The 15,503-nt window shown below is 34.0% G+C and overlaps 1 protein-coding gene across 3 annotated transcripts; it reads left to right on the top strand.

The window, feature by feature from the left end:
- Positions 1-615: 615 nt before the first annotated feature.
- On the top strand, positions 616-13,678 carry LOC129253580 (probable thiopurine S-methyltransferase). Of its 3 annotated transcripts, none has more exons than XM_064109033.1 (9): positions 616-693; positions 1,205-1,294; positions 1,754-1,886; positions 5,301-5,353; positions 5,912-5,986; positions 6,551-6,639; positions 9,032-9,076; positions 10,913-11,436; positions 12,441-13,678. In XM_064109033.1, exons 1-8 carry the CDS (start codon positions 620-622, stop codon positions 11,023-11,025), a joined length of 672 nt encoding a protein of 223 aa, XP_063965103.1. In that variant the 5' UTR covers positions 616-619; the 3' UTR covers positions 11,026-11,436; positions 12,441-13,678. The 3 variants fall into 3 exon arrangements, with proteins under 3 accessions (XP_063965103.1, XP_063965102.1, XP_063965100.1); XM_064109032.1 differs by having other exon boundaries at positions 10,913-11,589; XM_064109030.1 differs by having other exon boundaries at positions 10,913-11,745; positions 11,882-13,678.
- The last annotated feature ends 1,825 nt before the right edge of the window (positions 13,679-15,503 follow it).

Raw genomic sequence — 15,503 nt, 5'->3', positions numbered from 1 at the left:
AAAACTCCTCAAACAGCGGGGGGGGGGGGGGATTGCACTCAACCCAATGTGTGGTATGTAGACTTTATATGTGCTCATGGTCTTGTACACAGCAGGGAAAGGGGCAGTTCAATGCCCCCCCCCTAGAAATTTTACATTTTTGACTGAACAAAATATTTCAATTTCACTTAACAAAATGCAAAAGTGCCCCAATGAAAAGTTTGTGTGTCCTCCCCCCCCCCCCCCCCCCCACACAGCAAAAACGTAGGGGTCCTCGAAACGGCGCAATATGAAAGTGGAGTTTCTTGGAACACTCAAAATGTTGCAAAAAAGAATAAATATGCCCTAGATGCCCCAATTAACATAAAAGATTATGGGTCCCTAGTAATAGAACCACTAAATGTTGGTGAAAACCACATGTTTTTGTTATGACCTTGGACACTGCCTACCAAATTACCAGCTGCAGATCCTTACGGTACTTTGAATGATAATCTAGAATAATGAGCTCTACATCTTGTAATGTGCAGGAAAAAAAACAATGGTGATAATTTATGTATTAAAAATAGAGAAAGAAATTATAATGCATCAATGCATATTGGTTACTTCTTTTATGTGTTTTTAACATTCTACAGCAGGTGAGATGTCTAAACTAGGAGAATGGTCAGAAGGGTGGACAAAGGGCAGAACACCGTTCCACCGGACATACGTTCACAAGTAATATTTGATTCCTCCCATTTACTATTTGTGTCCAGAAGGACATTTAGTTATTTAATAATCCCATTCTGTTTTTAACAGAACGTTTTTTACATGTAACTTTGTACTAGTTGGGCCTATCATTGTTTTCATGAAAAGGAAGAATCTCTATTTTTGGCATGTGTACATTTAAAAAGTTGATATGATTTTTAAAAAATCCCCTAATATATTCATATGTATTAAATGATAGGATATGATATGATCTTAATATCAATTCAAAATGCAAACATGCTATGTATACACATGTGTGTATTTTGTTTTGATTTATAACACAAAAGAAATGGCATGGGTTAATGGTTTGCAAAAGAAGATGGGGATGTAGTGTTTTTAGTAAATTTGTTGTAAAATATTTTTTATAATGATAAAAAATATTGGTGATGATTTGACGAAAAACCATGTAATTTGAAACTTTTCGGCTTTATCAATTTGACTTTTATAGATTGATTATGGATGAAATGAATGTTACTTTCAGGTCATTGCTAGAATTTCAGAGCAAACTCCTGGTGAAGAAGCCTAGTCGGGTGCTTGTTCCGCTATGTGGGAAAACATTGGATATGAGATGGTAGGTGATACTAATGATTACCGTATCTTTTCATTTTTGTCATTATCTGTTTCTTTTTATGTTATCAGTATATTCCAGTTGATAACTCGATCACATATTTTTTGTTATAAATGTATTAAACGAGAATGAAACCCTGGAAACGCGTTATCTTGTGTGATAACAGAAAAATGAAAGAAACAAATCAATGAAAGTTGTAGGGAAATTGGAGAAATAGAAATCTTGAAGTTATTAGCATTTTAATGTTGAGATATCTGATGTGGACTTCCTGTTGGCAATGAAACCTACATTATTGAAATCACACTTGTACATGGGAGGACGTTTAAAATATCTCATGGACAAAGAGTTTTCTTTAGAATGAGCACAAAGAGAGGTTTTGGTATATGTCAGTGTACATAGAGGAGAGTTGTACTTGTTTGACATCTAGCAATTTTCGTTGATAATTTTTTCTTGATTATTCAGGCTTGCTGAAGAAGGTCATGAGGTTGTTGGAGTAGAAGGTGTTCTCCAAGCTGTCATGGAATTCTTTCAAGAACAAGATCTCTCCTACAAAGAAAGTGATATCCCTGGGGTTAAAGATGGCAAACTATTTGAGGTAAGGATGAGGGTTCTTGACCCACGGGCATTGCAGGGGGGGGGGCTTTGACGATGTACATCACATAACAAAAGTGATGTGTGCTTTAGTATGAATACTTTAGAACAAAAGTAAAAAGTGGGATATAATGTCCCATCGACTTACATGTAGAGCACTAAGATGTGGTGATTTCGTTGACATGCCACAGTGACCCATGAAACATTTGGTGGCAGCGGTGTGATATAATCATTTTCTCCTGTTTCTTTAATGGGTGTTTGGTTTGTAAAAGCTTCCATTCTTTGTGAAACTGCCAATACCAGCATACTCACAAGAGGATGATTTCTTCTTTTGGATATTGAAGCACTTCTCAAGAAGTATGGAAAAGGCTGAAAATGTCATGATATGATATTTGTCTAATGCTTTCTGTTATCCAATCACTAAAATTTATAAAATACCTGTTGAACATGTCCATCTTTAAAGGGAAGTAAATAAAATGACCAAAAAATGGTGCTAGGTATCTAAAAAAAATATCAAAATAAAATGAAAATCATTAGGGTTAAGTACTCCTTGTTTCAATCGAATTTATTGATTAGTTTTTTTTCCTAGTGTTACAAAGCACTTCATAATATGCCCCACTATGTACACATAGATCACTCAACGATGATAACAGTGGCTAAGGTTGTTCCTGTTTTCAAAAAAGATGACAAGAAGAATATTGTTAATTACAGACCTATAGCTCTTTTGCCAATATTTTCTAAGCTCTTGGAGAAGATTGTTTACAAGCGATTGAACGGGTTTTTGTTGGAAAGAAACATTTTGATCCCTCAGCAACATGGTTTCCGAAAACACTTCTCTACTAGCATGGGTGTTTTCAATTTATTAATTACTATTATAAAATCATTTGATGATGGTTATTTTTGCCTTGGAATTTTCCTTGATTTGTCCAAGGCGTTTGACACGATTGACCATGTCATCCTTCTTAGTAAACTTGAGCACTATGGAGTACGCGGAGTAGCATTGGCTTGGTTCCAAAGCTATTTACAAGATCATACACAATATGTCATGGTTGATGGTGTTTAATCGCAATCTGGTAATATTCATTATGGTGTGCCCCAGGGTTCGGTACTTGGTCCTTTGCTATTTTTAATCTATGTCAATGATATCATTAACTCATCAAATGTGTTTTTGTATTCTCTGTTTGCTGATGAAACAAGTTTACAATTGTCTAATAGAAATGTTGCTACTCTTATTTCAGTTGCAATTGTAGAAATTAAAAAGTTACTTGCATGGTTCTGTTGTAATAAACTTTTGCTAAATGTTAAGAAAACTAAACGTATTATTTTTCTATCACGAGGCAAAATTATTCCAGACGTTGTCAATATTCTTGATGTTGGGGGCCACAATGTTGCTCGTAGTGAGCATATTCAATTTCTAGGAGTAATTATTGATGAGCATTTGACTTGGAAACCCCATTTAGAATCAGTGTGTACAAAGGTTTCTCGAGGTGTAGGTGTTATATGTAGGTTAAGGTGTGTTTTACCTGGGTCTATTCTAAGAATCCTATACACCAGCATTGTGCTTCCCTATCTGACTTACTGCAATGTTGCATGGGGTAATACTTTTAAGACTTACATTGACAAACTAAAAGTTTTACAAAAGAAAATCATGAGGCTCATCACCAATTCGACTTTCAGACACCCTAGTAAACCTTTATTCCTTCAGCTGAAATTGCTCCCTTTTGACGAGTTAGTTGCATTTAATTGTCTGATTTTCATGTTTAATCTTCATTTTTGCCCCCAAATTTTCCAACTAAAAGACTTATTTCCCCTTAACTCTCAGATACACAATTACAATACACGTCAACATAACTTTATCCACCGACCTTATGTTAGAACTAATGTATCCTCAAATTCTTTCATAACAACCTGTATCAAGGAGTGGAACAGGTTACCTTCTGATATTAGGAACTGTACAACTCTTTATCGGTTTAAAGTGCAATGTAAAAAATACCTCTTTGACAATCTATTATCTTAGTTAAATTAGAAAGTTTTTTCTTCCATAGAGTCTATTATGTTTTACATGTATCTCGTAGTTGGCCACCCTAGTCATGTGTGTTTGCATGTGTGTGAGGGTGAGTGTGTTTGTGTTTATGCTGACACTTGTTTAATGTAACATTTTGTACATATTTGTAGTCGATATATCTGTTTATTATGTATTCTCCTTTGTCATTTTATACATTTAGATCTACATCTTATTTAGAGGTATAGGGCCCCACTCACAAGCTGTGCTTCTTCGGGGTCCTAGAAAACCGTTCATATTGTATCATGTATTCTTTTGTACCATCTGATCATTGATTTGTACTCATAATATGTCTGGTTTTTTAATAAATTGAACTTGAACTAGCTTGTTGTTCATGAGCAAATGGGAGGCTAAATGTCAAACATCCGTACCGTTGCACACACGACGTACCAAAATGTACCGTTGCACGGCTTTCGGAGGTGACTTCACAATACGATTTAATTCATTGCGCTCAGTAAAAAATGAAGACTGCAATACGTGTATAGCCTACTGGCTACATGCGCAATGCTGCCCAAGGTCATGTGCGCTTGTGGGATTTTGCTTTTCGCTTTCAATATTTTTGCTCCCTTTTCATAGATTACTGCAGAGAAAAACTTTTTTTTCTTCATATTTTCGCTAGATTCCGAGGCGTTGTACAACACAAATAGCGAATATTCATATTTGTGCAATGGTGCAAGATTTCGCATAATCTCCCACCATGTACTCATGCCTATTCACTATTTGTATACCAGATGATGAACAATATGAACAGTTATCAATATCATTCATAAATATTAATGATAATAATAGTAATAACGATAATTGGCATTTATGTAACGCCATCTATCTAGAAACAATTTTTTTCTGAGACGCATTGTTGGAGCGTTGTGGCCGCGTTGAACGCGTGGAGCGTTGTGGCCCTGTGGATTAGTCTTCGGACTTTGAAACAGAGGGTCGTGGGTTCGAATCCCAGCCATGGCGTAATTTCCTTCGGCAAGAAACTGATCCACAATGTGCTGCACTCAACCCAGGTGAGGTAAATGGGTACCCGTAGGAAGTAATTCCTTAAAAAGCTGTGTGCGCTATGAACGCCTAGCTTAGCCGGGTAATATAGGAGCGCCTTGAGCACCTGACAAGGTGGATATGTGCGCAATATAAATACCCTTTATTATTATTCATAACAAAATGAAAGGGCCTTCAAGAGCTTGTTGAACTGGTCCAAGGAAGTACCAGTCTTTAGGAAAGTTGGTAGATTGTTACAAAGGTACTAGTATACCCTGATAAAATAATGTTAGCCATTTTAGTTCTTCCATACATATGAACCAATTGTCATATACTTTTTAACATGCCATTGTTACAATTCACTTATTCCAACAGAATGAGGACAAGAAGATAAAAATATACCTGTGTGACTTCTTTAAATTCTCAAAGTAAGTACATTTTTGTGGAATATGTGATTTATTTGTTAGTGGTATGATAAAGATAATTATTGTACATGTATGTTAGCTATATCCAATATCTAGATGGTAACCCATTACACAAATGTTTGAAATCAATTACTAAATGGTGATAGCCAATCATAATCATTGTTACATGTGTACTTTGTTCAAAACATCGACCAGGAACCATTTTAAAATGTCCTATCATATTGCAATCCAGGGGGGTGTTTCATGAAAGTTGTCAGCACTGACTAAAATGTCGGTGCTGACAATTTCAGTGAAATCCTTGGTTTTGATTGGCTGTGAGGCACTTGCCTCTGACTGTTACTATGTTAACTGTCGAAGAAAGCCAACTTGTCAGCGCTGACAACTTTCATGAAACACTCCCCAGAAGTCTTTTTTTGTTGTAAGGCCAAGATCAAACTGCACATGGCCATATTGTTTACTTGATTCTAACAGGTTAACGATAGATATACAGTGGGTATGTAGAATATAGAAATTGATGTGAGGAATTACAGTTTCTCAGTTGCACCCTCTTTGGAAATACAGAGATTTTGCTGGTCAGTTTGATGCTATTTGGGACCGAGGTTCTCTTGTTGCTGTCGATCCCTCATTACAACAGCAGTAAGTCAGAGTAAATTTTTTATGAAGTAGTCAATATCATTATCACCACCAATATTGTCATTATCATCTTTATCAACATTGTCATTTTTATCATTGCCGTCACCATCATGTATCATCATTATTTAATTTGTACATATGATTTATTCATTATTCGGTTTAATTTTTTTTTTTGGGGGGGAGGTAAAAGATTTGTGCATGTAAAGACCAGACACAAAAGTGAAATTGCAAATCATGTACGAACCAAAAGCTTATAAACTACATAACACTGAAAAAAAAAGGTTTATACATTTTCACCCCTTGCCAGCAGAGTATTTGACTTGAGAATAGCTAAAATTATCTGGCTTCAAATTTAGGCTTTGTTGTGTTTCACCATCCTTGGAACCATAATTACCTCACTCTATTAAAGTCATTCTCAAAATATCACAAATGACTTGATTTGACACATTGATACTGGTTTAGGTGTGTACCATAACTGCATAAAACTTGTAATATTTTTTATATTCATGAAAGACTTGGACAATCAGTATATTATTTGTGATTTCCTCCAATCTTATCCATTGTTAGATATACAGACGTCCTTCTCTCAGTACTATCCCCAGGAGGGCGCATTCTGAATGAGGTGTATGAGTACAGCCGAGAGGAAAAACCAAAAGGTAATTAAAAAAAAAAAAAAAAATGGAACTCCAATGCGATTGTATTGTGTTATGTAAAATATTGAGACCAGTCATATATACTAATTTCCTACTCCACATAATTTATTTATTATCTGTGTCCAGTATTGGTATTATTGATACAAATTCTGCTGTGTACATTGAAATGATTTCTTTCCTGATAATGTACTTTATTTATAATCCATTTATGTCTTGTCTCCAAAGCAGAGTGAGACAATAGGCGCCGCTTTTCCGAAGGGGGGGGGGGGGGCGGCAGTGGCGTCGTCAACATCAAATCTTAACCAAAGGTTAAGTCTTTGAAATGTCATCATAACTTAGAAAGCATATGGGCCTAGTTCATGAAAGTTAGACATAATATGGTAATCAAGTATTACTGAACATCCTGCAAGACTTTGTTGTCACATGACCAAGGTCAAAGGTCAATTAGGGCCAATGAACTTGGACCATGTTGGGGGGAATCAATATCAAAATCTTAACCGAAGGTTAAGTTTTGGAAAGGTCATATCATAACTTAGAAAATATATGGGCCTAGTTCATGAAACTTGGACATAAGGATAATCAAGTATTACTGAATACCCTGCCTGAGTTTCAGGTCACATGACCAAGGTCATTTAGGGTCAATGAACTTTGGCCATGTTGGGGGTATTTATTAATTTCCAACATAACTGAAAGCTTATGGATCTGGTTCATGAAACTTGGACATAAGAATAATCAAGTATTACTTAACACCCTGCCTGAGTTTCATGTCACATTACCAAGGTCAAAGGTAATATGGGGTCAATGAACTTAGATTATGTTGAGGGAATAAAAATGAAATCTTAACCAAGGTTAAGTTTTTGTCTCGCCTGCATAGCAGAGTGAGACTATAGGCGCCGCTTTTCCGACTGCGGCGGCGTCAACACCAAATCTTAACCGAAGGTTAAGTTTTTGAAATTACATCATAACTGAAAAAAGTATATGGACCTAGTTCATGAAACTTGGACATAAGGTTTATCAAGTATTACTGAACATCCTGCTGGAGTTTCGGGTCACATGACCAAGGTCAAAGGTCATTTAGGGTCAATGAACTTTGGCCAAGTTGGGGGTATCTGTTGAATTACTATCATAACTTTGAAAGTTTATGGATCTGATTCATTAAACTTGTACATAAGAGTAATCAAGTATCACTGAACATCCTGTGTGAGTTTCAGATCACATGACCAAAGTCAAAGGTCATTTAAGGTCAATGAACTTTGGCCATTTTGGAGGTAATTATTAGATTGCTATCATAACTTTAAAAGTTTATAGATATAGTTTATGAAATATAGATATAGGGGTAATCAAGTATCAAGGTCAAATGTAATTTTTTGTCAATGAACATAGTATTGTATCATCATATGGTGTTTTTGTGAATAATTATTTTATAGTAGTTTTCAAAGTCAGCACTGCTGCTATATTGAATCGCATGATGCAGGTGAGACTGCCAGAGGCGCTCCACTTGTTTAAATATAATAACTCTGACAGTATATGGATCTAGTTCATGAAACTTGAACATAAGGTTAATCAAGTATTACTGAACATGTTTCATGTCACATGACCAAGGTCAATAAACTTTGGCCGTGTTGGGGGTATTTGTTGAATTGCCATCATAATTTTGAAAGTTTATGGATCTATCACTTATCGTCTTGCACAAGTCTTTGGTCATATGATCAAGGTCAAATGTCATTTAGGGTGAGTGAATATAGTATTTTTTCATCATCATATGATTGGTGTTTTTTGTGAATGATTATTGTATAGTCGTTTTCAAAGTCAGCACTGCTGCTATATTGAATTGCGTAATGCAGGCAAGACTGCCAGAGGCGCTCCACTTGTTATATTTTTGTTTTATATAATTGTTCCCATTTAAAAAGATTATTAGCAGTACAATGCAGGTGTCTCTTTTGATCAAAAGTTAATTCCAATATTATTATATATAAAGTTAATTGAGAGTTTTGCGGTAACACTATGTAAGGAAAAGGACTGTTGGTTATCTTTCTGATAGTAGCTATGAAAAGAACTTTTATTCTTGACGTTTCGAGCACATAAGCTTTGCTCTTCATCAGGATTTTATGTGCTCGAAATGTCAAGAATAAAAGTTCTTTTCAGATCTACTATCAGAAAGATAACCAATAGTCCTTTTCCTTACATGGTGTTACAGCAAAACTCTCCATTCAGTCTTACCGCCGTACAAACCTCCAAAGCTCACATGAATTTAATTCTGTACCAGTATTTTTTAGCATTTTCAAGCTCCTATTGCTGGTTTTGTAACATTAATTCTACCTGGTGAATGATAGATATCCTTTTGAGACCTGCTTTGGGGTATGTGGATGGTAATTCTTTTTTATTGTTCTTTCAGGTTCTCCCAATACAGTGCCTGATGAAGTTATACAAAAGTTATATGGTAAGAATAATATATGTTTTCAATTATGTTGCTTATTTGAGAATAGTGATTCATTTATTTTATATTGCATGACATATTGGGATAGTACTCGCATGTGATGTAATATTAGATCTTTCAAAATTTATAATTCGGCTATTTTTTTATGAATGTTTGAACAATTCCAACTGAATGCTTCTGTTATTTTTCTGTTTTCATTTAAGTCAACTTGTGCAGTGGGCTCACCTTTAACCTAATTTGCTCCTTTTTTCATCCACGATTTTTTTTACTAACTCTGTTGTATGTGTATTATATATCTATTTTTTTTTTGGAAGCTATTGTAAGAAAAAAAATCTATAGGGCCTTGAGGCATTTGTATTTTTGTTTGAATGTTAACGAACCTGTAAATATTTCCCTTTCTTAAACTTAAAACCTCTTTATATTATATTTTTTTATTTTGCCGTTGTAGTGATTGAACCATTCTCGTCACTTAATTTTTTTGTGTTATACCAAGCTTTGTCTGTTTCCTTTAAATAATCCTTATATTTGTTTCAGGTTAGAAGTTCACCATAGAGTAACTAGCCAACATGGATCACTTGCATGCAAATAATGATCAATTTATGAAGGCAGGATTGACATGGATGAGACAAATAATTTGTATTGTTGTCCTCATATACTTCCCTCATAGTCTTTGGAGATAACCTCAAAGCAAGGCCTTGAAGTATTTGAATATTTTGATCATGCCAATATTGCCGATCAGAAAAGAAATAACTCCAATGAATAACAATAAGAAATCCCTGTCGTTTGAGTGAGATTTTATAAATTTGATAGTCAACTACATGTGCGTGCATTGTTATCAAATACTCTAATGATCATGTATTTGATTTAAGCCCTACCAATCTTTTGTCACATGACCGGGCTGAGACCAATCACAAGTATAATGTGCAACAAAATCAGATTTTGTTTTGATTAAAATGTTGTGTCCACTGGCGGATCCATGCCCCCCCCCCCCCCCCCTTTTGAGAGGCACAATTAAAATTTGTCATGTAAAAATGCCGTTAAAATAAAATTGTGCCCCCCTTTTGAAGAAAGTGAAGACTTTTTTTTTTTGGAAATTTTTCCTCGGAAAAATGTGCCCCCCATTAGAAAAATTCTGGATCCGTCCCTGGTTGTGTCTAATTATCAGTAAATAAATATAAAGAAAAGAATGGGGAAAAAAAAGAAATTTTCAATAAATAAAGAGATTGTAGTAAGTGGAATTTCAGTAATTTAAAGAATGTCTTATATTCAAGTAATGTTATTGAAAGCCAAGAAGTAAAAGAATGAAATGGTAATCGATTTGGTGACAGTTTGGAAATGAGACATCTTCCTGTTTTATCCTTTGTTTTGTTCATCATTATTTTTAAAGATTTTGACAAAGTTCTGTAATGTGTGTAACAATTTCAATGTATCTCCTTATATTAAGTTTAACCTTTTTGTGTTATCTATTTTCACATTTGATTGCATCTATATCTTTCCTTTCTTCTTATTGTTATTCAAAATTTATCCCTTCCCCTAATCTTTTCAGGAGAGAAGATGTTAGCCAACAATGACTACTTTCCAAAAGCGAATGAAGTACAGTATTGAAGACGCTAGGATCGAGTTATTAAAAGTCACATTTATAAGTGTAACTGTTTACTTTATGCATGTTGAATATTAGCTCTCTGATGTTTTGAGTCTGCCTGAACTTATTTTTTATTGTGAATGTTACATATTTGCTTGTTAATATTGTGTTTTTGTATTTGTGGTTTATTTTACTTTTCTTTGATTATTTTTCCGATCCTGTACTTGGCATCTTGTGCTCCCATCTCATCATTCAAGGAGAGAAATTTTCCATCGAGCTTTTAGCAGACAATGATCACATGAACCAGCATTTCAAAGACCAAGGGCTGACATGGATGAGACAGCATGTACGCATCATGACCCTCAAATAACTTCATTCTTAGCCAAACTCTGTCATCGAAGTTATTTGTTATCAAATCAAAGAGTCAATGTTGACTTTTATTCATTGATAAGAAGATAAAGCACATATTCATAAATTTATTAATTTGTATCATTCTATTATATTTTTCTATGCATTTATGTATTAATTCATTTTGCTTATATTTTGTGATTTAAATTTACTTATTTAATGATTAATTTATTAATGTAGTCTATCATTCTTTTTCTGTCAAAGTGATTTACCAATCAATGTATTTACTTGCATGATATATCAAATATGTAAATTATCAGTAATGCATGGGAAATGTATTATAATGTTTGTAGTATATTTCAAATCTGTGATATTTGATCATTAGACATTTATAAGCTTTTTAAATATTTCATTTTTACATCTATAGGAATAGGTCTTGCATAACAGCAGTTTAAGTTGTACATACATGATGTGTGAAATTATATAGCAAAAAATAAACAGCTTTCACTTTATTTGTGATACACAACTGATAATATTCAAAATGGCAAAAAGAAGCTGCTGAAAACTGCTTATCTAATAAAAGAGAGCCAATGGAGTAAATTAGAAAGTCAAAAAGGAGCCTAAGCTTTCGATCCTAGCAGAATCTTCGTCGGAGGCAAAATGACAAACATATAAAGTGGAACAACCATAATATAGACCACAAACAAGCTACAGCAACACTAGAAACAAGGAGACAAAAGGGGCATTAGTGAGTAGAGAAGACCAATCAGGTTAGTGAAGGGGATGAAAGAAAAGGAGTAGGCAGACACAAAGGGAAGTTAGTGTAAGTAAGGCCAGTAAAAGACCTCAAGCCAAGAGGGATTAAAATAATGAGGCAGGCAACATCAAACAGGATCTGGAACAAAACAGTGATAATGGGATGAAAAACAAGAGAATTAGTGAGAGGTGGGTCAAACAGGTTACAAAGAAAGGCTTAATAAACTGGTTCATAAGAGTGGGGGGGGGGAAAGGAAAAGAATGGGGAACAACTGATAATGTGCAAAAGACATAAAAGTATATATGATAAAGCATTAAACAAACTAAGAGAAGAAGGTAAGTGTAAATATGTATCTATAAGTGATATGTATATAAATATCATCCCATTATCACTGTTTTGTTCCAGATCCTGTTTGATGTTGCTTGCCTCATTATTTTAATCCCTCTTGGCTTGAGGTCTTTTACTGGCCTTACTTACACTAACTTCCCTTTGTGTCTGCCTACTCCTTTTCTTTCATCCCCTTCACTAACCTGATTGGTCTTCTCTACTCACTAATGCCCCTTTTGTCTCCTTGTTTCTAGTGTTGCTGTAGCTTGTTTGTGGTCTATATTATGGTTGTTCCACTTTATATGTTTGTCATTTTGCCTCCGACGAAGATTCTGCTAGGATCGAAAGCTTAGGCCCCTTTTCGACTTTCTAATATTCAAAATGATAATATTCCATATAAATTTAATTATAAATAATCTATGGTGCAAAATTACTTCCTGAATTCAAATTTCTTTGTTGCATTTACATTTACATGTATCCAGGAAGATTCGTAAATTTCATTTTCACATCTGATGGCAGAACTCTGCCTAAGAGAACACTCCTCTATCCCCATTCCCCAATTATTGTCAAATATAAAAGTGAGAATAATGCAAAATTAAAAAAGGGGTAGGGTATTAAAAGTATAATGTCAGAGTCAGTTTGGTTTTATTTTATAACTTATCTTATTTTTGTGCTTAATTTAGCTCCATATAATCTTGAAAAAATGAACATCTCTTATATTTCTTACTTTGTTTAAGCTACACTGCTAGGACTGCACACAACAGACATAGTTGTCTACATGCAATACAATTATAATGGAATTTGTATCTTGAATATGAAGATAGTTAGAGATAATATGTGCTTATATTATTTGTCAACTGTCAAATCGTTACAGCTATTACTATCCCTTCTTATCCAAAGAAAATGTATTGAATTTTGAATTTTAGTAGTCTTTATGTGAGAAATAATTACTGGCATTTTATCAAAACAAAAACTGATTTCTTTTGAGATCTTATATAAAAACCACTTTTTGAGCATGAAATTAGCTGAAATTAACTAGTACATGATATAATTGTAAGTTCTGATATGCAATCAATAAATTGATATGAAACATATGTTAGTGTTAAGTGTGCCTTTTTGTAATGAAGAAAAAGAAACATATAAGAAAGAAAGGATGCTAGACATTCTCATTTGTAAAATTCACATTAATATAAATTATCAACAGTCACTACACTTCTGTAACCTTGGAGTGTTTGATGATACCCCTGTAAAAAAAATCACATTGTTGTATGTATGTTTACAAATGTTTTTGAAGCGCTTTCACTGAGAGTTGTGTGATAAAAATGTCAGACTTATGGATTTTAAAGTTTTAATTTTGTGATATCATATGCTAGCAGCTCCATAATATATTATGTGACAAAGTCCACGAATTGTATTTTTTCATAAAATTGAAAACGATTTTATCTGTGCACTCAATGTATCAGAAATATTGTGTACATGCTCTAAAAAAGACAAATAGTTTTCATGAACCATTTAGGAGTATTATAATGTAGATGTGTATAGTGGTTTATATATTTTCTTATGATTAAAGTGATCTACCTTTTGAAAATGATGACAGTTAATCGTTTTGCTTACCAAATAATGATTTAACACCATTATAGAAAGTGCTTCTGAGAGACGTCCTAAAAGAGAGGAGATGAAAATCAGGAAATTAGTTATAACAGTATAGTTGTGACACTTCTGACTGCCTATGTTCTTGTTAATTGGGCAGAAAGTAAACTTTGTTGGCAATGATGGATAGAAGAAAAGAATTCATGCTATCTTGTTGCCCAGCCATAACAAACTGAGACTGTAGCTATGGCTATGAATTTAGAGTGACGTATTTAAGATGGTGACCGCTTTTGGGCTGATACTAAAGAGCTTTCATTTGTCTTGTAAAACTTGACATTAATAACAAATGCATTTTTTTGGCAGTATATTTTTGTAAGTTGGTATCTTGTTTTTTTATAACAATTTAAATGAAACATTAATCAAGGGAAAGGGGAGGATGAAAAGTGGCAAATGATAGAGAAAGAGGTAGATAAGACGAGGCATTTCAATGGGGGTAATAATTTACCCACCCCCCCCCCCTAAAATTAGAAATTCCACAAACAAGGAAACAGGAGGGGGAATTAAAAGGGATGATATGTAATATCTTGTCAATGCTATGTCAAAATCTATTTTTAAAAATCACTTGAATAAATTTCACTTGTAAATTTTAAAAGGAAAGTAAGTCATGCACCCCAATAAAATATTGATTTGAATAAATGTAGAGAAATCCAACAAACAAATCTGAAATTTTCATCAAAATCAGATTCAAATAAATTAAAGTCACCTAATTTCACAAAACATTTGTCTGCACAACCTCGCCGGTATGTAAATAGAGAATTGATGACATCATTACTCACTATTTCCTTTGTGTTTTACTATATGAATATGAAAAATTCAATTCTCTCTAAATTAATGTGAGTTTAATTTGATTCCTCCCTGGAAGTGTTGAATTGCCATGTAGTGTTACCAATTTTGTGATTTTGATAATCTTGTATTGCCAAGTCTGCACAAAATGAAATTTTGTATAATTCAACAACAAAATGCAAATTAAAGAATTAGTGAGTGAGTGACATCTTCTCTCATTTGCATATGTGTAACATGTTTGTGAAAAATGAGCAAAATTTGTTAATATCACAACTTTTTCCATTTCATGCCCGATTTGCACAAAATTTTCAGCATAAAAATTATGCTTTCCCTCTTTTTATTCAAATCTAATTTTTGTTGGGATGGAATTGCCCTTTAAGATTTTTTTTGCCTTCTGCACTTAACCCTTTTGGCAAATTATTTGCATGGCAGGGGAGAGAGGGGTGGGGCTTCGAGAGGCTGGAATATATATAAACGAAGAAGGCTATGGCAGATGAGAGAATGAGATGGTGAAAGAGTAGAGAGTGAGGAAGAGTTTGCAGATGAAAGAGCTATCAAGGGAGGGAAGAAAATGGTGGTAGGATGAGAGAGTGAGAGGGCAAGAGAATGAAGATTGCAGATGAGAGAGAGACATCGAGGGAGGGAAGTAAGTAGGGTGCTATGCAAACCATACACTCTCGATCACTGTCAGTTTCGGACAAGAACTATGTGCTCCGATCCGGAAAGAGGTATATACAGTATATATTATTCTTTATATCATTATTTCTTACCTTGTTCCGACTTTGTTCTATTCAATTTTCTTTTTTTTTTCATGTATTTTATATTGTCTGTTCATTTATATATCTGTTTTCTATTTCTTTTGATCATTTCCATTTTCTCTGTATTGTACATCTTTCTGTTTCTTGCTTATTAAATTATTTGGCGACAAAGTATGCCACTCCGAAGAAGAGGCTTTTTTTCCTTTTTACCACTTTCATTAACGA

Source organism: Lytechinus pictus, chromosome 2 (genome assembly GCF_037042905.1).
Source record: "Lytechinus pictus isolate F3 Inbred chromosome 2, Lp3.0, whole genome shotgun sequence".
Taxonomy (NCBI): domain Eukaryota; kingdom Metazoa; phylum Echinodermata; class Echinoidea; order Temnopleuroida; family Toxopneustidae; genus Lytechinus; species Lytechinus pictus.
Note: the sequence above shows the minus strand (reverse complement) of the source record. Positions and strands in the feature narration are given on the sequence as shown.

Bases quoted from the DNA above. Each gene is read 5' to 3' on its own strand.
- LOC129253580 (XM_064109033.1), top strand. From the start codon at position 620: ATGTCTAAACTAGGAGAATGGTCAGAAGGGTGGACAAAGGGCAGAACA. The intron at 1,295-1,753 runs GTAGGTGATACT...TTGATTATTCAG, and splicing joins AAAACATTGGATATGAGATG to GCTTGCTGAAGAAGGTCATG. The intron at 5,987-6,550 runs GTAAGTCAGAGT...ATCCATTGTTAG, and splicing joins GATCCCTCATTACAACAGCA to ATATACAGACGTCCTTCTCT.